Genomic DNA, 25187 nt, shown 5'->3' on the forward strand with positions numbered 1-25187 from the left:
CTTCAGAGTACGTGTTCTTCTTCTATGAGAGCAGTACGCTGTGGAGGCTGAAGGCGGAAATACAAGGCTTTAGAACGTTGTTTAATTACACAATAACAAATGCTGCTTCTACTGTAAGAATTATCAGCCTTTGCATGTTATTAGCAAGAAGTCAGGGGAGGGGCACTCTGAAGTGCTTTGGGTTAGAGTACAAGGCAGTCGAGGGGAAAGGGACTTAACAGTGGCCGTCTACTGCAGACCTCCCAACCAGGGAGAAGAGCTTGACCAGGCATTCTTGGGTCAGCTCACAGAGGTAGTGAAGGCTAAGCATGTAGTAGTCATGGGGGACCTGAATTTCCCGGACATCTGCTGGGAAGAACAGTCAGCCAGGTCTGACCGCTCACGTAGGTTCTTGGCCAGAGTGCAGGACCTCCATCTAACCCAGGAGGTGCACAGCCCCACCAGGGGAGATGCCTTGTTGGACCTAGTGCTGGCCACGGGTGATGACCTGGTGAGGGGGCTGCGGGTGCTCGACCACCTGGGCGACAGCTATCATCGCCTGCTGGAATTCACCATCCAGCGCAAGGCAGCAAAGGCATGCAGTAAGGCAGCGGCCCTAGATTTTAGGAGGGCAGACTTCAACGAGCTAAGGAGGATAGTTGGAGAAGCACTGAGGTCCCGGAGGGGAGGGGAGCCAGGTGTCCAAGGAGAGTGGCCCCTTCTTAAGGAGACGATCCTCCAAGCCCAAAGGAAGGTAATCCCAACGAGGATCAAAAGGAGCAGGAGAGCACACAAGCCTCTGTGACTCACCAAAAGCATCCGGGAATGTCTCCTTGCTAAAAAGGGGGCTTACACCCAATGGAAAGAAGGGGTCATCACCAGGGAGGACTATTCTGGAATTGCTTGGGGATGTAGGGGGGTAGTTAGGAAGGCCAAGGCAGAGATGGAACTGGGACTAGCTTCCCAGATTAAGGACAATAAGAAGTCCTTTTTTAAATACATAGGGGGTAAAAAGAAGGTCCCGGGTAATGTGGGGCCCTTGCAGGACACGACGGGAAACAGGGAAAAAAAGCTCAGTTAGGCTCCGGAGCGGTGAGAGACGTGCGGGTGAAGCCCGCTGCACCCCCGCTCCCCCGAAGCCCCCCAGACACCCCCTCAGCAGCCGCAGAGCCCCCTGCCGACCCCCAGCACAGCCAGAGGTAAGCGGGCTCGTGGTGGGAAGGGGTTAACTTCTCACTCCCTGGGAGGAAGCGGCTGCGTGAAGCCGGGCCGGGTCAAGCCCCCGCCCAGACCCCTACTTGGCCCAGCCCCCCAGGGAGCCACGTGACCAGAGCCGTGCGAACAGTCTGCGTAAACAGGCACTTGAGTTTCATAGATTTCATAGACATCAGGGCTGGAAGGGACCTTGGGAGATCATCGAGTCCAGCCCCCTGCCCAAAGGGCAGGAAGTCAGCTGGGGTCATAGGATCCCAGCAAGATAAGCATCCAATTTACTCTTGAAGGTGTTCAATGTAGGTGCTTGAACCACCTCCGCTGGCAGACTGTTCCAGACCTTGGGGGCTCGGACAGTAAAGAAATTCTTCCTTATGTCCAGCCTGAAATGGTCTTGCAGTAGTTTATGACCGTTCGACCTAGTCATCTCTTCGGGCGCTCTGGTGAACAAACGTTCCCCCAGATCCTGGTGGTCACCCTTGATAAACTTATAGGTGGCCATCAGATCACCCCTGAGCCTACGCTTTTCCAGGCTAAAGAGTCCCATGTCTCTCAGCCTGTCATCGTTAGATCTGTTTTCCTGACCTCTCATCATGCGCGTGGCTCTCCTCTGGACTCTCTCAAGCTTCTCCACATCCTTTTTGAATTGTGGAGCTCAAAACTGGACGCAGTACTCCAGCTGCGGCCTCACCAAGGCCGAGTACAAGGGGAGAATGACGTCCCGGGATTTGCTCGAGAAGCATCTATGGATGCAAGCCAGCGTTTTGGTCATTTTATTAGCCGCAGCATCGCATTGCAGGCTCATGTTCATCTTGTGGTCAATGATGACCCCCAAGTCTCTTTCTTTTGTAGTGCTATCCAACATAGCACTGCCGAGCCTATAAGGATGCTGCAGGTTTTTCCTCCCAAGGTGGAGAAACTTGCATTTTTTGGTGTTAAACACCATCAGGTTCTCGCGGAGTTCATGCAGCACAGGGCGTGGGAGGGCACGAGACCCTGCCTGCAAACCCCCCAGAGTAGTCAGTCCCAGCCATAGCCAGCCTACCAGAGGCATGACACGGTTGGGCATGCGCCGTACCCCGAGGGTCCCCTCAGGCTCTGCGGCCCCCCCATTGGGCACCTCAGAGACGGCCACCCAGACGGAGCCCATGGCCCTTGGCTGCAGGGGCTGCCTGTCCCTTTTTCAGGCTCTGGGGCCTGGAACCATGGCCACCTCCCCTTGCGGGGTCTGCTCCCTACTGGGGTCTCTGGCGCACCAGCTGGAGGCGCTCCAGGCCACAGTCCAGAGACTGCGCACCATCAGGGTTACTGTGAGCAGGAGATAGACTCCTACTGCCAGGCCCTTCTCCCCCGGGAGCTGCAGGGTAGAGCACCGTCTCCCTCCAGGACTAAGGAGGACTCTGGGACCTCCCGCTCTGCCCAGTCAGGGGCATGGACCAAGGTGGTCAAGGGCCCTAAGGCCCGCTGCACCAAGGCCCCTCCCTCGCCAGAGCTTAGCAACAAGTTCGTAACTTCTTGCAGCCCCAGCAGAGCCTGCTCAGTTGCCAGCTCCCGCAGGCAACCCAGGCTCAACCACAGCTACTGCCCCTGCTTTCCCCAAGACAAAACGAAAGGTGTTTGTTGTGGGAGACAACATCCTGTGGGGGACTGAGGGGGCAATCTGCCGCCCCGACCCCTTAGCCCAGGAAGTCTGCTGCTTCCCAGAGGCCCGCATCCGAGACATTGCGGAGAGGATCCCAGAGCTCCTCCGGGCCACAGACCACTATCCCATTCTCCTTATTCATGTGGGCACCAATGACATGGCTCGGAGCACCCCCAGCCAGGTCATGAGGCGCTACAGGGATTTGGGAGCGGGGCTTAGGGGTCTGGGAGCTCAGGTGGTGTTTTCGTCGATCCTCCCAGTCTCGGGCTATGGGCTGAGTGGGGAGAGGAGGATCCACGCAGTGAACCGAAGACTGTGGAGCTGGTGTCATCAGGAAGGCTTTGGCTTCCACGACCACAGCCCGCTCTTTGGCAAGAAAGGCAGCGAGCTGCTGGGAAGAGATGGCCTCCACCTCTCCCCCATGGGCAGGAGGCTCTTCTCAGCCAGGCTGGCTGACCTGCTCCACCGGGCTTTAAACTAAGCCCGCTGGGGGATGGGGGGACTACTGCCACTGCTGGCCCCCTGAGCAACCCTTGCAAAGCCAGCAGACCAAGGCACTTAAGGGAGCCCACCCCTGCCCCAGCCCTGGCACAATCTGTGGGCAAGGCAAGAGCCCCCAAGGGCACACTTGCCTGCCTGTACACTAATGCCAGGAGCCTGGGCAACAAGCAGGAGGAGCTCATCCTCCTGCTCAGTGCAAAGAATTATGATGTCATTGGGATAACGGAGACCTGGTGGGACTCCACCCATGACTGGACCATGGGTATAGAGGGCTATACCCTGTACAGGAGGGATCATGTTGACAAAAGGGGTGGGGGTGTAGCTCTCTATGTGAAGGAAAGCTACATGTCCCTGCAAGCTGATGTTGGCGACCAGCATGGACAGCTAGAGACCCTCTGGGTAAAAATTCGTGGAGAATACGGCACAGGGGACACAACGGTGGGAGTCTACTACAGACCTGCCACTCAAAGTCCTGAGCTTGACCAGAAGTTCGCCCGGACACTGACTGAGGCCACTTGCTCCAGGACCTTGGTTGTCATGGGTGACTTCAATTACCCGGACATCTCGTGGGAAGATCACTCAGCAAAATCCGAGTGGTTGCAAAGCTTTCTCTTGTGCATGGATGACCTCTGCCTGACTCAAGAAGTCTATGGGCCGACGAGAGGCAAAGCGCTGCTCGACCTGGTACTGGCTACGGGGGATGACCTAATCGGCGACCTAGTGATCGATGGGAAGCTGGGTGACAGCGACCACGAGCTGATCACCTTCACCATCCGCCGTAAAGCTGGCAAGTCAGTCAGCAAGACAGAAGTCCTTGACTTCAGAAAAGCCGACTTTGACAAGCTCAAGAGGCTTGTCGGTCAGGCCCTTAGGGACCATGACCCCAGGGAGATGGGAGTTCAAGAAGAGTGGTTGCTTCTCAAGGAAGCGATCCTCAATGCACAAGCTAAATCTATTCCAACATGGAGGAAAGGCAGCAAGAAGGCACAGCAGCCCTCCTGGCTCTCCAGGGACCTAGCGGACCTCCTGCGGCTAAAAAGGAAAGCCTACAAAGGATGGAGGACAGGATTCACCTCCAAGGAGGATTATTCTGCACTGGTCTGGTCCTGCAGGGAGCAAACCAGGAAAGCCAAGGCTGCAACTGAACTCCAACTAGCTTCAAGCATCAAGGACAATAAAAAGTCCTTTTTCAGATATGTGGGGAGCCGAAGGGAAAGCAAGGGCAACGCTGGACCCCTGCTAAACCAGATGGGGCAACAGACAACTTACACCCAGGAAAAAGCCAACCTATTAAATAGGTACTTTGCATCAGTCTTTCATCAGTCCCACGGGACGCCCATGCCTGCTATAGGACAGGGAGATCGGGGTGATGGGGACCCCTACCCTCCATAAATGCTGACCTCGTGAAGGAACACCTTGAGAAGCTGGATACCTTCAAGTCAGCTGGCCCTGACAATCTGCACCCCAGAGTACTCAAGGAGCTGGCGAGCGTCATAGCCCAGCCCCTGGCACGGATCTTTGAATACTCCTGACACTCTGGTGTAGTGCCCGAAGACTGGAAGAAGGTCAATGTGGTGCCAATCTTCAAGAAAGGGGAGAGAGTGGATCCGGCTAACTACAGACCCATTAGCCTGACTTCTATCCTGGGGAAGATCTTAGAAAAGTTTATTAAGGAGGCCATCCTTGATAGACTGGCCCAGGCTAACATCCTAAGGGATAGCCAGCACGGGTTTGTCGCGGGTAGGTCTTGTTTGACCAATCTCATTTCCTTCTACGACCAGGTGACCTATCACCTGGACGAGGGAGAAGAGATTGATGTCATATATCTTGACTTCAAAAAAGCTTTTGATCTGGTATCCCATGATCACCTCTTGGCCAAACTGGCCAGTTGTGGCCTTGGCTCCACCACGATCCGCTGGCTGGGAAATTGGCTCCGTGGTTGGACCCAGAGGGTTGTAATTGATGGCATCGTGGTGCCCTGTGACCAGTGGGGTCCCTCAAGGCTCTGTCCTGGGACCCATACTGTTCAACATCTTCATTAATGATGTGGACATTGGAGTCAGGAGTGGACTGGCCAAGTTCACCGATGACACCAAACTTTGGGGCAAAGCATCCATGCCAGAAGATAGGCGGGTGATCCAGGCTGACCTGGACAAGCTCAGCAAATGGGCAGATGAGAACCTGATGGTGTTTAACACCGAAAAATGCAAGGTTCTCCACCTTGGGAGGAAAAACCTGCAGCATCCTTATAGGCTCGGCAGTGCTACGTTGGACAGCACTACAGAAGAAAGAGACTTGGGGGCCATCATTGACCACAAGATGAACATGAGCCTCCAGTGCGATGCTGCGGCTAATAAAGCAACCAAAATGCTGGCTTGCATCCATAGATGCTTCTCGAGCAAATCCCGGGACGTCATTCTCCCCTTGTACTCAGCCTTAGTGAGGCTGCAGCTGGAGTACTGCGTCCAGTTTTGAGCTCCACAATTCAAAAAGGATGTGGAGAAGCTTGAGCGAGTCCAGAGGAGAGCCACGCGCATGATCACAGGTGAGGAAAACAGATCTGACGATGATAGGCTGAGAGACATGGGACTGTTTAGCCTGGAAAAGTGTAGGCTCAGGGGTGATCTGATGGCCACCTATAAGTTTATCAGGGGTGACCACCAGGATCTGGGGGAACGTTTGTTCACCAGAGCACCCCAAGGGATGACGAGGTCGAATGGTCACAAACTCCTGCAAGACCGTTTCAGGCTGGACATAAGGAAGAATTTCTTTACTGTCCGAGCCCCCAAGGTCTGGAACAGTCTGCCAGTGGAGGTGGTTCTAGCACCTACATTGAACACCTTCAAGAGTAAATTGGATGCTTATCTTGCTGGGATCCTATGACCCCAGCTGACTTCCTGCCCTTTGGGCAGGGGGCTGGACTCGATGATCTCCCGAGGTCCCTTCCAGCCCTGATGTCTATGAAATCTATGAAATCTCCACCCTAGAGTTCTAAAGGAACTGGCCGAGGTCATTGCAAGTACCCTGGCACAACTTTACGAGCACTCGTGGCGCTCTGGTGAGGTACCGGAGGACTGGAAGAGGGCCAACGTGGTCCACATCTTCAAAAAAGGCAGGAGGGAGGACCCGGGAAACTATAGGCTGGTTAGTCTTACCTCGATCCTAGGCAAGGTGTTCGAGAAAATTATGCTGGCACACATCCAGGAGGGGCCAGCAGGCGGCTGCATGCTTAGGGGCAGCCAACATGGTTTCATCAGTGGCAGGTCCTGTCAGACCAACCTGGTGGCCTTTTATGATCAGATCACCAGATCATTAGCTGCAGGGGTAGCAGTGGATATAATCTTCCTGGACTTCCGGAAGGCTTTTGACACTGTCTCTCACCCCGTTCTCATTAAGAAACTGGGGGGCTGTGGCATAGACACCCACACAATGAAATGGGTCGCCAACTGGCTGGAGGGCCACACCCAGAGGGTGGTAGTGGATGGGTCCTTCTCAACCTGCAAGGACGTGGGCAGTGGGGTTCCGCAGGGCTCGGTCCTCAGGCCCGCACTGTTCAACATCTTCATCAGTGATTTGGATGAGGGGGTAAAAAGCACCCGGTTCAAATTTGCTGATGACACTAAGATGTGGGGGGACATGGGCACACTGGAAGGATGCAACAGGCTACAATCAGACCTAGACAGGTTACAAGGGTGGGCAGACGAGAATAGGATGGGTTTTAACACAGACAAGTGCAAGGTGATGCACCTCGGGAGGAACAACCGGCACCATACGTACAGGTTAGGGAACTCCCCTCTTGTCAGCACGGAGGCAGAAAAGGATCTGGGGGTCATCATTGACTCCAAGATGAACATGGGCCGGCAGTGTGGGGAGGCAGTCAGGAAGGCCAACCGCACCTTGTCATGCATCCACAGATGCATCTCGAGCAGGTCCAAAGAGGTGATCCTCCCCCTCTATGTGGCACTGGTCAGGCCGCAGCTGGAGTATTGTATCCAGTTCTGGGCGCCACACTTCAAGAGGGATGTGGACAGCATGGAGAGGGTTCCAGAGGAGGGCCACTCAGATGATCAGGGGACAACAGGGCAGGCCCTATGAGGAAAGGCTATGGGACCTGAACCTGTTCAGCCTCCACAAGAGAAGGCTGAGGGGGGATCTAGTGGCCTGTTATAAACTAGTCAGGGGGGATCAGCAGGCATTGGGGGAGCCACTATTCCCCCGAGCACCGCCAGGAGCAACCAGGAATAACGGTCACAAGCTGGCAGAGGGTAGATTCAGACTAGACATCAGGAGGTGCTACTTCACGGTCAGGGCAGCAAGGGTCTGGAACCAGCTTCCAAGAGAAGTGGTGCTGGCTCCTACCCTGGGGGTGTTTAAGAGGAGGTTAGATGAACATCTTGCTGGGGTCATTTGACCCCAGTACTCTTTCCTGCCATGGCAGGGGGTCGGACTAGATGATCTGCTCAGGTCCTTTCCGACCCTAGAAACTATGAAACTATTAAGCCACTCCTTTTGGCCTATTTATTAAGTAGCACTGAGTGTTATTGCCTATCATTTTTTGATTATTCTCAGTAGGCTGAAAACATAAATTGTGACCAGGTTTTTTTCATCATGCTCATAGTTTTTGATTTCTCAGTTTGCCATGTTTTCTGGCCCTGGAAAGCCTTTAGGAGGATACAGTTTTTGGCTCTTATAGGTGGTTGGCAAGTGACAGGCACGTGGAGTTCACGGGCAAATCGGCTGTCCCTTTTCCCATAGTTCACAACAGTCTGTTATGATTCCTTTTATACTGCTGACTCAGAGTGTTTTGAGGCTTGGCTTGGATGAATATCTGATGGCTCTGATGCTTATCAGAATCTATCAAAGAATTTCCTGACTTCAAGCTTACTTTCCTACCCCACATTTAAAGGAAAACAAGGTTAATTTAAGGGAAAAACAAAGGTTCAAGCTGAGCCATATAGTTTCTGAGCCAGTTTGCTTGCAAACCCTTCCCCCTTTTTTCACATGTGGCTTTGGAATGGTTTAATGTTCATGACCATCTCTGAAGCAGGAGGGTGGTGGAGCCTTATAAAAGAGGCCTGTTCACTGTGAAGACTTCCAGAGAGTACAGAAAAGGGCAGGAAAGGAAACCTTTCTGTCCATCACACACCCCGGCTTTGTTAAATCTTTGGTTTACACGGAATTACAGCCACCTTCAGGCAGATATTTGGCTGAGTCTGTCCAAAAGAGTTGTTTATGTAAAAGGTCTACCAGTTCTGTCACTTCTGAAATAGATTCACTTATAACAGGAAGCTCCTCAGGGCAGATACTCGTTTTTGTCATTTTTTATGTTACTTAGAGCAATAGAGACCTATGCTGCGATTAGAATTTTTTAGTGCTGCTGCAATAAAAAAAATTGTAATAGAGACATTTAAAGTTGAAAACACTTTAGTGGTCTGTTTGGCTGACTGATTCCTGACTATCAAGGAAATAAGTAGAGTTTGGGGGAAGGTAGCCCAATCACAGTGCCCAAAGTCATTCTTGACAAGATGACATAAGAGTTTTGCTCAAAGATGGTGATGAGAAATACAGATTATGTGTTCACAAGCTACTGTGGAAAGAGGACTCTCACATAGCTGATACAGGATACAAGAGCAAGACACTTCTGTAGTGTAACAGCTCTGGAGAACTATTTTCTGTTGGAGTGGATTAGTGGGAATGAGAAAATACCTTTTATTTCATGTTTTTGCATTTCTAGAGTAAATACAAGAGGTGGGAAGTCCTGAAGCAATGCTCACCTTGTCTGCTGACTGTGGCCTAGTGTGAACTGGGATGGGTTGCCAAAGGATCCGGGGATTCCAGATTTGGTTGCCTATTGGTGGAAAGAGGCCAGCAAGATATGTCTGAGCGCTCATGAGAGTGCGATCATAGTCTGTGCTCTGGATGTACACCTAGAAAAAACCAAAAAAATGGTAATAATGAAAAAAATGGCATTGTTACCCAGGTCTTTATTTCATGATGCCCTTCATTCATTTCTTGTTTTCCATAATTTATAAAACATGATGTCTATCCTTATGCTCCATTTAAATAGCACTGAAGTCCTGCTTCTAGGAATATACTTCATTTTCTAAATTGATTTTCTAAGGTACCTTTCACTTTGGGATCTAAACACTGAAGAAAACAAACATGTAGATCAGGGCTATCCAACTAGCAGCTCTTGGTGTGCATGCCACCTGCAGGCAGTGGGTTTCCACTTGGTTGCCATTCTTAGCATTGCTCCTGCTTCTTCTGTGGCTGGGATCTCTGGGCTCCTGCAGCTTCTGCTTCTTCTGGGGTGGAGGCAGCGTAGCCCATGATGCTGGGGGAGCATGCTTAGAGGAGAAATCCTAGGGGTCCACAACCTGCATAGTGTGGGTGGTCCAGAGCGCTTGTGCAGTGGGAGGGCCCAGATTGCCTGTACCCTACATAGGCTAAGGACAGAAGTTACACATAAACTGGCATAAGTGATCAGAAACCGGTTTAAACTTGTAACAAAACAGCACATAAACCAATTTCAAACAGGCCAAAGTTGGTTTAAGATAAACCTGGATGGATGTAGTATCAGACTTAACTGATTTAGGTTAACCAGTTTATAGAACTTCTGTCCCAGATCCCCTCCCAACTCAAGTTAACGCACAGTCCCCCAGAATCCCAGCATACTTTGTAGCCCTCGGCTGTGCTGTCTGTTCCAGCAGAGCAGGCCTGGCCCTGCCCCCAGCTGTCACAGAACTGAAGCAGTAAAGCCTCTGCTCCCCAGCCCGTTTTGTGCTTGTGCCTGTCGTCCTGGTGGAATGAGGGGCAGGGGAACAGACCCTCAGGCTGCCCTAGCTCAGGTCTGCACAGCATGGAGGTAGGGAAAGCCCCTATGGCAGGGGCTTTTTAGGACCCCCTCACAGCCTGGCAGGCTGGGCTGGGATTGCCCCAATCCTGCCTGCTCTACAGCCACTGGCCTCTGCGAAGAAGAGTGGGGGAGGAGAGGAGAGAAGCACGCTCCAGTCTGGCACTGGGGGTGGGGTGGGGTGTGGTGGCAGGCCGGGGGATGCATTCCCCTTCTCTGCCTCCTGCCTCTCAGAGCAGCTCAGTGAGTTGAGGGCGAGGTAAAAGCCCCCTCCCCGCCATAGGGGTTCCCCCCTCCATGCACTGCTGGGCTAGGGGCAGGGGAGAGGTGGGTGGACTGGGGAGAGATTGTCTTCTGGCTCTCCTGCTCCTTGAAGCTGACAACTGACAGTAGCCGATCAGGTATGGGCTGCCAATCTGCTGGGTTCAGCAGTCTTTGGCTTGATGGGAGGCATATGTGAGTGCCCCTAGGCTGCTGGCCTAGGCCATTGTAGGCTCCTGCCTGCTTTGGCCACTGGAACACTGAATATCAGTTCAGTTTATCTGTCTAATTTATGTAGCTTAGAAAACCCAGCAAAGCTTGAATTGATTCTGCCCCGGGATTTTTGAACCTCTATACTTAGCCATAGTGTGCTGCCTCTGGCACTAAGAAATTGGATATCCCTGCTCTAGATTAAAAAGGTTTCTCTCTCTTTCTCTGTCTCTCAGATTTAAAGCTGCTTGAATTTGTATGTTTAAGGAAATTTGCTTCAATCCTTTCTCAGTGCACCTTTTCTGGGGCAAGATCCTACAAACTATTTTCATTCTTCTGCCTGTCACAGTGTACAACATACCCTATTGTTTTTTCTTTGTAAGAATATTTTCAAATAGCCTGAACCTGATTATAAATATCATTGCAGTACCGAATTCTTCAGCTATCCCTAGGTCATTTCTCTTTTTCATTCTTACCAAGAACAATAAGGAATGTGAGACTCCCTCTTGTATGAAGACTTTCTAAAGTTTAATTAGCTTTTTATGGCCACAGTATCCAAATTTAGGTGCTTAAAGTCAAATGAATTAATCTAAATAACCTGCCTGACTTTCCGATCTGCTAATTTTCTGTTATCTTATTCTTTGCTTTAATTAGGGTTCATTATTATTTATTTTTTTACATGTATTTTGATAATACTGACAGCCCAACCATACAATAAAATAATTCCTAATGTAAGTTCTAATGCTTGCCTGTTTTCGGTTGTAAGTGGCACTTAGAAATTTTGAGTATCTTTTCCGTGTATATTGTCCAAGTTCATGCTGCTGCCGCATTCCAGTCTGTTGGAGAAGCAGTACATATGGATGTAAATTTTCCTTTCCACACAGATTAATTCATATAACTCATCACAACAAATTATTTAATCAGATCCAGGCAGGATTGGTAGCCATGTTGGCCTGTGACAAAAAGACACAAAAAACTAGAACTCTTGGTTCCAAAGTGATACCTTTTATTAGATCAACTGGGAAATGACAAGAAATGGAACCACGAGGTCTCATTTTTGTATGTCTCTTAATCAGACTGAGGATTTCATAGCTTCTCTCCCACCCCTTTAATTATATTCTGCCAATTTATGTTTGATGTAATTGGAGTTTTTATCACGTCTCAAATTGGTATTTCCTCTGTTCTATAAGATTCTTCCAAAATTGCAAGTGGAACTCCTTTACCTGTAAAAGTCAAATACGCTCTTTCTTATTGATACAGTGTCTTGGAAATCCACACATTTATTACTTGTTTTTTTGTAAAAATTAGAAAAGCTTTCTAGAATTTTTTTACTTAAAATTGGTCTATACAAATATAGATCTAATGTATTTATATATTGCCATTTATCATACTTCAGGCATTTCAACAGGAAGATGTACAATGCCTTTGATCCAAAGAGACAGTCACATGGCTCTAAAGGTCCAGATGCAATTTAATAGTTGGCAGTCAAGTGTCACTTCACTACAAGCTTATGAATTATGCATAACAGGTTAGTTGCTAATATTTTGACAATCACATATCTGCATGGATTATTTAATTAATGTTTTCATTTTCATAGAAAGTCCACAAACCTTAGTGAGCTGTCCAAATCCCTGAGGCCATTCACTTTCTTTGTGTAGATCAGTTGGAAAGTTTTCAATGGGGGTTCGGTCACCATGTCGGAAAACCTAATACAATTAATTGAAGATTGAATTAATTTCCTGAGTTTCCTTCCCCTTTTTTTGCTTAAAGACATGCATTCCATTTGAATACTAAATCCTGTTTTTCAATCCAAAATATTGAAGAGTCTGCAGAAACCTGGGTCAATTTGTCTAGAATGACTTTGAATTTACTTAAATTTGTGACATCATTATGATGCCCACTGAACTGTGAACTAGAACTGCCTGATTTTTCCTATATAAGGCATAAAAGTGTGTTTGTTAAAAGATAATTTCTATGTATTGTGATTGTGAAACTGGAAGTGAGATATCATAGAATTAGAGTTCAATCATAACTGCACGCTTATCTTGAAAAATGTTTTCTCAGAAGTGTCTTCACTTCTGCACACTTCTACATGAGGTCGCGCACATCAGGTTTAAACTCTTACTACGTTACCTCCTGTTTTCATAAGGAATGTTCACCTCAGTTGACTCTAGATTTTTAAAAGCTTCAAGAATTTGTTTCTACTAATCCTAAAAACAGATGGAAAATGGAATTTGTTTTGTCCTTCAGGAGTCTCTGATATACCAGGCATGCTAACGGAGTATGATTTATTATATTTAAGAAGCTACTCAGTCAGGTTTTTTGATTGACTTAAAAAGAAATTCCAGTTTGTTGAAATCAGTTGAAGCTTTGCAATTGATTTCAGTGGGGTCAAGTTTTCATTAGGATTTGGTCCCTCTGATATGCAGTATGCATGAGTTATTGCACCTGCACATGCAGAATGTGTTTACATGAATTATGCATCAAAGCCCTTATCTGATCCTTTTTCTGGTTCTTTTTTTCCACCATAGGAAGAAAGTGTCAGCCCTAGATAAATGTGCTCAACAGCTCTGAATAGCTCTGAATTTCCTTTTCCAGGCCATCCCTATTTAGATGCACCAGAATGAACCTTCTAAAATCTGTATCCTGTATCTCATTAAAAATAGTCAGTCTCATTTTCTGACTTGGCAAAATCAAACACTATGAAACTGCATGGGCAAACAGCTTAACTATCAAAACAGAACAACCCCCCCTGCACTTCTCATTATGAGGGGTGCACCAATAAAGATTTTTTTGGCTGATACTGATGCCCAATTATTAACCAACTATATCAGTCGGTACTGATCCAATAGCCAATATGCAGCTTGGTGAACAGAATCCAGCCAGTAAATCTCTGGGGTAGAACAGGCGCGGGGGCAGGGGGGCATATCAAGGCCCCCATGGTGACTGAGGGAGTGGTGCTGGGGCAGGGGCAGGTGCTGTCCAGCTGGGGCAGGGCAGAATGCAGGATGAAGACACGGGTGGCTTATCAGGGGGGTAGGGAGAGGGGCAACAGGGAGCACTACGGGGAGTTTTAAGATGGCTGTAGCCCACCCTATAGTCCCCCTCCCAGCACTGTTGCTGCCTGCACTTCCCTGGCCCAGCCCCCCACACCAGGAAGAGGCCAACACTGGCCCTGAGCTCTCAATGGGCAGCTTTCCCTAGCCCTGCATACAAATCCAGGGCCATATGCTCTCCATGCCTCCCCCAGGGATGCACACAGTAGCAGGAGCCTCCCCCATCCCCCTGTGTGCCTGGCCTGTTGCTCTGTCCCATGCCCTGTTCCACCCTGGTTCGGCAGCACTGCCCATGCCCCTCCCCAGCCCCACTCCCTTCCTCACTGTGGGGGCCTCGATCTGTCCCCCCCCCCTCCACTCCCCTTCCCCCCAACATACTTACCGGCTGGACACTGCTCTACAAGCTGCCAGGCTGCGTTCCTAGCCACATGCATGCTGCTGCTGTGTGCATGCACGCAGCATTTATTGTTGACATTATCAGACACACCAGCTAACAAAACAGGATGATGTCAATTTTCCTTTTATCAGTGCCAATCTAATATGGACTGATATATTGGTGTACCTCTATTCATTACTGTGGCACCTTTCATCCTAGGACCTCAGAAAGATTTACAAATATTAATTTAACCTCCCAACATCTGGCAGACTCTCTGTTAGGTGTACTAGTATTTTAAATCATTTTTCAGATAGTAAACACAAGCATGCAGTGTTTGGCTCATCCCCTAAAAGTGATATTTACTGTGTCCTTTCTTTCTGGTAGCCCTCTGCCTATGTATGTACAAACAGCAGATGCTATAGTGTGTGTGAGACAAATGGGAAAAAACAGGGGTCTTTTAAGGTACATGCAATTGGATTTTTAGATGAGTTCAATATTTGTCTTGCTAGAGTAGATGTCACTACTACAACTACATGAATATCTTATTTTTTAGTTTGCTGGTTAAACCATAAAAAAGTAAAAAAATTGTTTCCGTTTGACCTGAAATATTTTTTTTCAAAATTTCCAATAAATCAAATCAATTTCATTTTGCATTAAACAAAAATTTTAGAAAAAACTAAAAAAGTTTTAAAAATATTTTCAAAACATGAGTAAGTGGAACATTTTTTGAAATGAAAAAACTGAAACATTTTGTTTTGGAAATATCAAAACAAATTCTTTTTATTTGTTTAATTAATTTCATTTGTTTTATTAACTGTAGCAATTCAAGAAAATTCAACTTTGCTAAACATTTTGGTCAAACTGAAAATGCATAGTTTGGTAAAAAATATTTTAGAAATAACATTTCTCTCAGCTGTAGTCAGCTTTAATGCCTACAGGACATCTTCCTTAAGGATGTTAAGGGGATCCTCAAATTAACCTTAAATTAAAAATCCCGAGATGCTATTGTCAAGTAACCAAAGGAGCATATGATATTCAGTATCATATTTTCACATTATATAACTTTTAATAACATACATGTTCGTTCTCATAAAATGGGAAACTCAGACAGTTTTTTGGAATTACTTCTTAGTGCACCTATAATGAACAGAAAAATTAAGTAAAGAGTTGTGTTCTCTGATGATTTATTAAATTGGATGGAGGTAAGAAATGAGGGATGCTTGGGTCCTTGCAGGGAGGAAGTGAGTGAAGAAAAAAGGAAACTTCTACTTCTTTGACTATAAGATTCTGACATGTTGTCACATCACCAGTGCCATGTCAGATTAATATGCTCTTTTGGGGAAAATTCTGGCATTGCCAACTATGAAGCTTGAATTCCTAATTAAAAGGAAGTTCTGTAATTTCTTGTATGTAATTGAAAATTTTCCAACTTCATTGCAAGTTTTTTTCCATGTTTTTTTGAAAATTGTTCAAAGCTAAAGTGAAGGAAAGACTTTTTTGTACATCACTGAGTGCTGGTTAAGAAGACCCTTCATCCAAAAGAGTGCTTTTTTTGGTTGACTAATGGGAAGTCACTAAAGTTATGGTAGATCTGTAGTAGTACACCTCATTGGCTTGTGCTCTGTAACATTCATAGTACCAGACTAAAGGGGAAGGGGAGTATATGCAGGTGTATGGAAACCTTGACATTTAAAACAAATATTTATGTCCTTTTTTTGACTGTGTGGACCTAAAGAAACTTTACACCTACTTTTGAAGAGATAGGATTTGCTTTCTTCTGAAGGATGAAAAAACTTCTTTAAGTCCACACAAAGCAGACAATGTCTTGGTTTTTAGTTTTTCATCTCAAGATCAGATTGCATAAGGGTGAAGTTACGTGTTACACTTAGACCTTAAAACACGTAGACTTTAAAAGCCGCTTAAAATGTGAGCATTTGCATGTTACAGTCCATTACCTTCTGCTAAGTGCTCTCTGAGCATTTCAAAGTCATGCTAGTCCAGGTTAGAGTTAACTTTGGGTCATGCTACTTAGCTTGTGCTAGGGTAATGTCAGTTTGCTTCATTGAGATAAGCAATTTTCAGCTCTCCAATATCCCAGGATGCGCTATTCCAATGCCTCCTCCCCCCAAGCTGGAATAGAAGCCAGGTGTTCTGTCTCCTAGCCATGTCCCTGCTTGCCTGCCTTCTAGTGGCAAGTCAGAGCTGTACAGGCATGAAATGGTATTAACCCTTAATGTGCGAGTACTCAGAGCATGTTATAACTTCAACACTGGTTAACATTCCTTACATTTAGTGCGGTCTAAGTGTAACATGTAACTTCAGCCTTAGTTTCTTCCAGCTTCAGTTTAATACCTTAACGCAAGTCAGAATTTGGTAGCTTCACTACTGCAGCTGCAGTGGCAGGGTGTATAGTACACCTTAGTTCAGGGGTGGACAGTTATTTAGGCTAGAGGGCCACCTAAGGAATTTTAGTGAGCTGTTGATGCCTGGCAGATGGGTTTGGACTGCATGGGGGAGCTTTGCCATGAGCCCTCAGAGGCCCTGATCCCTGCTGCTGCAGCCAGTGAGTGTGGGACTTTTTTTTTTTTTAAGTGCCAGGAGGCTGGGCTAGGCAGGGGATGGGGCCAGCTTCTTCCGTGGCTCCCTCCACCTAAGGAGAGACAGGCATAGCCAGAGGAGCTGCAGCAGAACTCCCTATGGCTGCCCTGCCTGGCCCCAGCCTCCCAGCACTTAAAAAAGCACCACACTCACTGGCTGCAGCAGCAGTGATCAGGGCCTCTTGAGGCTTGTGACAGAGCTCCCATGCAGCATAGGGCAGTGGGGAGCAGTGCAGATCATCCCCCACCTGCTTGGCACCTGTGCTGTAGCTGTTGCATTGCTCGGGTGCAGCGTAGCTCGGCAGGGTGTCATGCACTTTCTGGGAGCTGAGGTGACTCCAGCAATAACTCAGAGCCTGGTACCACTCAGCCTCAGCGACCACAGCTCCCAGACAGTGCATGGCACCCTGCTGAGCCACACTGCACCTGCACCATTGGGCAGCTGCTGTGTGGGCACCAGGTGGGTGGGGGAGCAATCCCTGCTGTCCCCTACTGCCCCACACTGCACAGGGGGGCTCTGCCACAAGCTCTCAGAGGCCCTGATCCCTGCTGCTGCAGCTGGTGAATGCATGGCTTTTTTTTTTTTAAAGCTCCGGGAAGCTGGGGCTGGGTGGGGGATGTGGCTGGGCAGGGCAGCCATGGGGGCTTCTCCCATGGTTCCTCCCACCTGGAGAGAGGTAGGCACAGCCAGAGGAGCTGCCTCTTCCCGTCCAATCCGAATCTCTGCATCAGCACCAAATCTCTGATTCTGATTCGGTCAAATTGAATGGGGACAGTGATTTGAATCACCAAATCGAATCACTGTTTTTGAATCAGCCAAATCCAAATCAAATACTTCCCTATTTGCACAGGCCTACTGTTTACATTGCCCAGGATGGTGGGAGGGAGGGGAAGTGGGTCGGCGGGGGCAGGGAGGAATGGGAGAGGGAGATGCCAATTGATCCTATCTGGTTCTGGGCCTGTCCACCCTCCATCCACTGCCAGTGGTGCTGGACATGGTGGGCAGGGTCTCCATGAAGACTGGCCAGGACCCCCATGGGCAGGGTATGCTTGGCTGGGAGAATGGGATGAGGCCATGAGTGGGCAGGAGTTGTCTCTGGGAGCAGGACGAGTGGGTGGGGCTGGGTGAGGGATTGGATGGCAGGGTGGTGACCGTGTGGGACTGGGGCAGAGCCACAATCCACTCCCTGCATGTCCTTGCAGAGGGTACCGGTTCCATGGGCACCCACTGCAAAGACATGCAGGGCAGTGGCTGGCCCTTGCCCATGGGACTGGTCTGGCGTTGGACACTCTGGCAGTAGCAGCCAAAAGGAGCCACTTCTGTGGCAACTGCTGACAAGCTGAGTCCAGCCACCACACTGCCCCTCCACCACTATACTACCTGGCCCCATGGAGTCTAGACTACAGCTCCCCATGTGCCCAAGGACTGCATGCAGGGATGGGGTAGTCTGCGCTCCATGCCAGATGGCACTTCTACCCCTCGGGGTGGTGGGACCAGCTGCACATGCCACAGCCCAGGCTGCACCCCATGCCTGGGCTGGACCCACCGTGGGCCAGACAGAATCACTTGGCAGGCTGGATCTGATCTGAGGGCCATATTTTGCCCACCCTTGCCTTAGTTTATAATATTCCTTATGCAGACTCATAAACCTCAAATGTGGTTCTGTCCTTCGAGGTTGACTAAAACATATATTTCTGGTATGGGTTAAAATGGAGGCAACAACTGTTAAAAAGGCCACAACAGTTCCTAGAAACCTTAGGAGTCTCTACATATGCCTTTTGTCATCTGCTGTGTGGTTGACAGAGCCTTCAGTTGCTCACATTGTTTTGCTGACAGAAATCAGGGGTTCTGCTGTTCCAGAGGAACAGTGATAGTGGACACTTTAAAGTTTTGTTGGCAGAAACTGAGTTTTCTGCAAAACCATGTAACATAGATCAGGCCTCAAATGTGCTGACCATGAAGTATGCCTAGAGAAATATAGTTAGTTGTGTTAGTCTGAAGTCAAGTAGAAAAGTATGTCTGTCAAACCATGTAGCACACATTAGCAACTATCAGTTTTCCTTCTGTCAAGATTGCTAAATCTCACAAGTAAATGAGGAGGTAGACAAATTATTGTCCTAATACTGAAGGTTTAGAATTACTTCACATTTATGCTTTTCTTGTCTCTTTCCTTTTTGACCTTCTTTTTCTATATATAATTTTCATCTCTCCACCCACAGTCAAAACCAAAACCCTAAGTATGAATAGCTCCAACAACTGTGATGATTCATATTTTGCAGGGTCGGAAGGGACCTGAGTAGATCATCTAGTCCAACCCCCTGCCTTGGCAGGAAAATGTACTGGGGTCAAACGAACCCAGCAAGGTGTTCATCTAGCCTTGTCTTAAAGACCTCCAGGGTAGGAGCCAGCACCACTTTGCTTGGAAGGTGGTTCCAGATCCTAGCCACCATGACAGTGAAGTAGCGCCTCCTGATATTTAGCCTGAATCTACCCTCTGCCAGCTTGTGACTGTTATTTCTAGTCACTCCTGGTGATGACCAATATAGGTTGGATAGGCCTTGCTTATTATACTGTGACAGTATGTACCTATTGCCTGCTCTTCCAAAACAGTTAAGTGCCAAAATCAGAAGTCAGGAAAAAAGGGAAAAAGATGTAAAGGTGGAGAAAATCCATGGTGTATGGTATTCTCCACTACAGAGTGCATTGTTATATTGAATATATTGCTGTGAATAATTCTGAGCCTTTGACACAGAGTGGGTGCATCTACACAAGACATTTACTATAGAGTTGCCTAATTAGCTCTGCGGTAAATATCTCAATGTCTATATGTGCAGTCCTATTAGGCAGCAGGAAACTAATAAACTCTGCAGCAGGGTCACATGTGTAAATACAAATGCTGTGCATTTATGAATACTACCCTGCTGTGGAGTTTTTCCTTCACAGATGACTGGGGCATGACAGTGGTTCAGTTCGAGGCTGCCTGCCACCTAGCCCCATGTTGAAGCACTCTCATGCCCCATCCAGCCTCTCTGTAGCACACTGAGCTGGGTCAGAGCAGCCCCAGGCCGGGAAGCTGACCTCCAAGTCCTCTGCCACCTGGGGTCGCTCTGACCCAACTCACTGTGTAAATGCATTGCCCAGGAGCAGTAAATTCCAGTGTGATATATACCAGAGTTTATTGCTTTACCTTAATATGCACATGTAGATGCACTCACTCCGTGCTATACTAACATGCTATACTAACTCCTACAGAAGGGTCATGTTGGGATGCTAAGTATGTTATAACTTCAACCATAGGGGAAGCAAAAGCAGCATAGAATTAAACTAGCAACACAGCCATTACTAGCAAGACCACGGAGTGAAAGAGCATGTTTGTCTAAGGTTCTGGTTGGTTTGTGCACAAGGGCCCTTGACTGCTATACTTCATTCCTCTGCTCCATCTCCAGTACTGCATATCCTATGCTGCAACAGGGTGGATGTGATGCAACTACAGTTCCTCAGAAACCGCATGACTTTCTGAGTACATAATTCCTTTCATAATAGGGGAAGGGAGGATATGGCTCTGTGGGTGCATCTATACATGACATTGATGCAATGCAATAAACTCCAGTGCATATCATGCTGGAGTTTATTGCTTCTGGGCTGCATGTGGCTGGGACTGGAACACATTGAACTGGATCAGGGCAGCCCTGGCTGGTAGGGACCTGGGGGTGTCAACCTGCCAGCCTGGGGCTGCTCTGACCCACCTCAGTGTGCTGCAAAGGGGCTGGCTAGGGCACAGGGGTCTATCCAGCTTTAGTGCGGGTCTATCCAGCACGCAACCCCTGCATTGGAGCACCCTCATGCCCCAGCTATCCCTGTCAGCATCTATAGGTACATTGCTGTGCACTAAAGAACTCTGCCGTAGGATAGTACTTGTTGTGTTTACAAGTACTAACCTATGGCAGAGTTAATTAGTTTACTGTGGTCTAATAGGGCTGCATGTGTAGACACTGAGTGCATCTACACATTCATTATTGCACCATAATTTAAGTGTTAAGTTTAGTACCTGTAATTACAGGTACTAAATGCGTCGTTATTGGTGCTACTGAGCATTAGCGCGGGTGCACATTTTTTTGTGATGTTAATAGGCAGTAGACTAATGCAACTGCGCATTAGCATGGGTTTTGCCTCCTGCACTAATGTGCGATAGAATTAGTCTGTTGTGCTTGAAGCATCTCATGTAGACATGCTCAATGAGACTGCCACCGGGCTAATTAGGCAGCTCTGCAGTAAACATCTTGTGTAGATGCAGCCTGTGAAACTGATTTGCATAGATCCAATAATTTATGAGCTGTAGGCTTTTATTTCTCCCTAATATAGTTCTCTTAATTGTATACAGTTTTCTACCAGGACTAGTTTGACCTTGATTTGAGGGTGGTGAACAACAGTTCCAGCTAAGGCAGTTAACATTTACATGTAAGAAAGAAAGCTAAAGTAGCATTTTGACAATATGATTTAAATTACCTCTATTCAGTCAGAAGGACTAATGGCCTATAAAGCACAAAGCATCAAGTCAGCATAAAAGTGGGAGTTAGTTAAAGAAAACCTGACATCTTTCCAGAGCCTTTGAAAGTCCTGGAAGTGAGGAAAAGGAAAGCCACCCCACCCCCAAAGATACATTTTATATTGTGTACTTCAGCTAGAAACCTGAGGGAAAGAAAAGGGTGGGAATGGTCTTCATTATCTCTCTCTATAATTTTGAAGAAATAGATATTCTCTTATAGAAAAAGCAATAAATCACATATACTCAACTAAAAAAAACTTGAGTTACTTCACATGTGTGTCTTAATTCTACCCCTGAGACATAGTGACTGTAGCCTGATCATCCTTATTGATCAAATGAATTTTTTCAGGGCCAGTTTCTGTCCAGTTTGTTTTTGCTATCAATTCAACTCCCATGAAAACTCAATCAGTAAGCCCAGGAGATAAAATCGAAGCTCAACACACTAAAGCCATGCCAGAAGAATGGAAGTATACTCTGTTGAGAAGACCAATCCTATAGGAATTGTATAGCCAATTGGTCACCCAGAAGAAAGGTGCCTGAGATGACTGAATAATGTAGTCTTTACTTGAGATTAACAGTTCACATGAGTGTTCTCTTTATTATGTTGTTATTTCTTTTTGCAACATTTTTCATACATTATCCTAGAAATACATATGAAGTGATACATTCTATTTTGGTAGCTGGGAAAAGTTGGCTGTAAAAGTAATAAAGAGGCTGGTTCCTAGATATGAAGGATATAATTCTGAAGATGGAGAGCGCTTCTGAAAGTCAGGTGCCAATTTGTGGAACATAGCTATGGCCATCTGATCAAATCTTATTCCCTTTTAAGGGTTCATTCTCCAAAGGGTGCCATCTGCCTGACATCTGATGTATTTATTTCTCTTTCACTCTTTGGATACAGTTCTAAGATACTGCTCCAAACAGCTACTAAAGTATATGTTAAATATTTTGCTGAAAATAGAACTCCAGTTTCTACTTTGCAAGATTCTGGATTAGCTCTCCTGGTAACTTCATTGGGTGTAGGAAGGAGCTGTCACTAAAAGTTTTGGATTCTACTCCACTTCTGCTAACTTCAGCCAACAGAGGCCAAGGGACAAAAGATCAGAAATTGGCACAAATCTTATAGTATGGGTGGGGGGGAAGAGTAGGCCATACGCTCTTGCTCTACATGTGTCAAAAATGCCAGAATTCTTTATTATAAACAATAATTCCATTGACACAGGATTTTGTATTGGGAGCAATGTTTAAAGCTGAATCTTAGAATCATAGAAAAATAGGTGTGGAAGGGACCTCAGGAGGTTATCTAGTCAAACCTGCTGCTCAAAGCATAATCATAGTCCCTGTCTCAACTATTTCAGCCATGTGCTTGTCTAACCCTTTTATAAAAACTTCCAAGGATGGAGATTCCATAGCCTCTCTAGGCAATCGGCTTAACCACCTTCATAGTTCTTTATCAGTACCACTCTTGTGTATGTAAGAGCTGACAGGCCAACACTTAACTTTTACTTCTAAAACATACCATCTAACTTTCATACTGAGGAAGTCCTCCAGATCCTACTGGCTCTTACAATGTACTCTATACATTTTAAAACTAGAAACAGATCTTGAAAAATTGTTTCAGCCAGTTTCTGAATCAATCATAGTTCAATCAACACATACATGACACCTCTAAATAAGTGTCACTTTATGCATTTCTGCATATTGCTGTGCCAACTCAAGTTATCTTAAAATAAAATGCTTAAACTTCTAGGATGCATTCAGTTTGAAGATATCAGAGTATCTTCAAAACAACAATTAATTTAAGTTTGGAGCTTCTAGAGGACGGTTGAATATTACTGATTCTACAAGCAGAGAAATTGAAGCACAGAGAGAGTAAGTCTGGATACACAGAAGGTAGAAAGGACAGGTCAGACCTCTTAACTATCATTCATGTTTTTTAAGCACATATCTAGGAGAAACACCCACAAGTTAGAAGAAAAATTCTTTACAGTTTGATGTATTTTATCTTCATTAAAAAATGCCTTTGAGGCTTAATTCACTAAACACAAAAGAGCCTGCCACTTCTCTTGTGGAATCTGTACAAAAAGGAATTGCAATTTTACACTTTAATCAGTTCAGGGAACAGACTAAACTAAAATCATTAGCCATGATTAAAGAAGAGGCCAGCTACTTACTACAACTGCAAACTTCAGTTCTTTTTTTGCCACAATTTGATGAAGCAGAATGAAGAGAAGACTGCAAGTGAAACACAGACTCCTGGACCTGCATGCAGGCTTTGTCACTGCCATCCTGCAGCAGTCAGGAAAGCTCTGTAGCTACAGTAACTCCTTGGGTTTAACAGCTCTTAAGTGAAGGTGCACTTATAAAAGGGGTGGAACTGTTTTTTGTACATTCCAAATACACAGGGAGCTTGGTGTGCTTATGCAATAAACCTGTTTCTGATATGTTTTCCTCAGGTTACTGTTTACGTTCTCTCTAATAAGCCAGTAATAGCTTTGTTCCCCCCCGATTTTTTTTTTGGAGGGAGAGTTAAAAAAAATCAGGGAGCTTTTCCCCATAACCCCCCTCCCAACCCCCCCTCCCTTTGCAGTTTTTTGCAACTTTGTGTTGCTTCTGTTTTTCAGTGCTTTGACTTTTTCCAGGTTGCAGTGTGGGGTGGAGGAAAAAGGAGTTGGGCAGTCTTCAGATTTCTTTTTTTCTACCTCCCCCTCAGCTCATCTATCCCTTCATTGGTATTTTAAGCTCCTCTTTCCCTCCCATGATTCTCCTCCCACACTCCAACCTGGGTTTCCCATCACCAAGTCAAATTAATTTGTTTTAATAATATAAACAAGCCCTAAAATAAACCAAAACCACATGGCCCTAAAATAAACAACTTTAAAAACAATACTACCTTCAAGATTCATATGCTGTTCTCTCAGCAACAAAATGCTATTGTACTGGGTAACCACTAGTTTACTTTCCCACTGCACACATATTGTTCCTGTTTGCATCACATTTTATTTAGGTCCCAGGCCTGCAATGAATGCTGTGTGGGCACACTGTATGCCCCTTGAGCTCATACTGAGCATATTGCAGAAGCAAGGCTATAGACTGTGATCTCATTGCAATGATCCCATTGCAATCTGTGCCTGCCCATTTTAAACACTGACCAATAATAACTTATAATTACAGTTTTGAATCTGACATTGACTCACTGACTCAGAGCAGGTTGTTTAATTTGCCTATGTTTTCCCCTTTATGAAATAGGCATAATAATACCTTCATACTCACTTCCTTAGTGTTTTGTGCAGATAGTGTTTGCAAAGAACTATAAAGGCACTTGTTATTATCATTAATGACTTCCTGGGACTTTCTTAAGGTGTTCCACACCCATCATTTCCAAACATGGCTTAGAGCCCTCCATTGAACTGGTTGCAACAGTGATCTCAAGGCTGAATCCTTAAAATATATATAAATTCTCCTGGGGCCCTCAAAGTAGTAAAGCTTCCAGAGTTATCTCCATTTGCTTTGACCTCTGTAAGATTCTGCCTCCATGTAACTTGAACATGCTTGTACATTTTTTTCTTCTGTTTTGATTCCCCTAAACTTTTTTTGGTTTCTACTTTAGCAAGTATGCTGGGCAGTCCTGGCTTTAGTGCTGCTTTATTTATGCCAACCTGTTCTGTAAAAAAACCTTTCTTAAAGTAATATCCTTTCTATATTTTTAAAAGTATCTTAGGTTCTTTTAAGTGTCCTATTGGATAACATCCCTGCTTTTAGCATTCTATAGGATGTTTTGGAAGTCTGTAGAAAGGAGACCATTCTTTATTAAATGCTGTAGGTTTATAGACTGTTTTCTCTAGCACCATATTAGTGTTACTTGTATTACAATCTGTAGAAATTTTCCATGACAGTAGGCAACTGCCTACAGACAGTCCTGAAAATTTAAATATAAAATAAATTCATTCAGA

General features: G+C 46.3%; 1 protein-coding gene across 1 annotated transcript in view; it reads right to left on the minus strand.

Annotated features, from left to right (window-relative positions):
* The window catches only part of LOC149864623 (prostatic acid phosphatase-like), a 33180-nt gene extending 9649 nt beyond the window's left edge, over positions 1 to 23531 (minus strand). The window contains exons 1-4 of the mRNA XM_090048930.1: positions 23409 to 23531; positions 12269 to 12364; positions 11408 to 11494; positions 9109 to 9261 (exon numbers count right to left, since the gene is read on the minus strand). Of these exons, the coding sequence (XP_089905056.1) occupies positions 9109 to 9261; positions 11408 to 11494; positions 12269 to 12364; positions 23409 to 23522 (450 nt within the window). The 5' untranslated portion in view covers positions 23523 to 23531. The remainder of the gene's footprint in view (positions 1 to 9108; positions 9262 to 11407; positions 11495 to 12268; positions 12365 to 23408) is intronic.
* Between the last annotated feature and the right edge of the window lie 1656 nt (positions 23532 to 25187).

Source organism: Crocodylus siamensis, chromosome 5 (genome assembly GCF_052110815.1).
Source record: "Crocodylus siamensis isolate JL-2025a chromosome 5, ASM5211081v1, whole genome shotgun sequence".
In the NCBI taxonomy this organism is placed as follows: domain Eukaryota; kingdom Metazoa; phylum Chordata; order Crocodylia; family Crocodylidae; genus Crocodylus; species Crocodylus siamensis.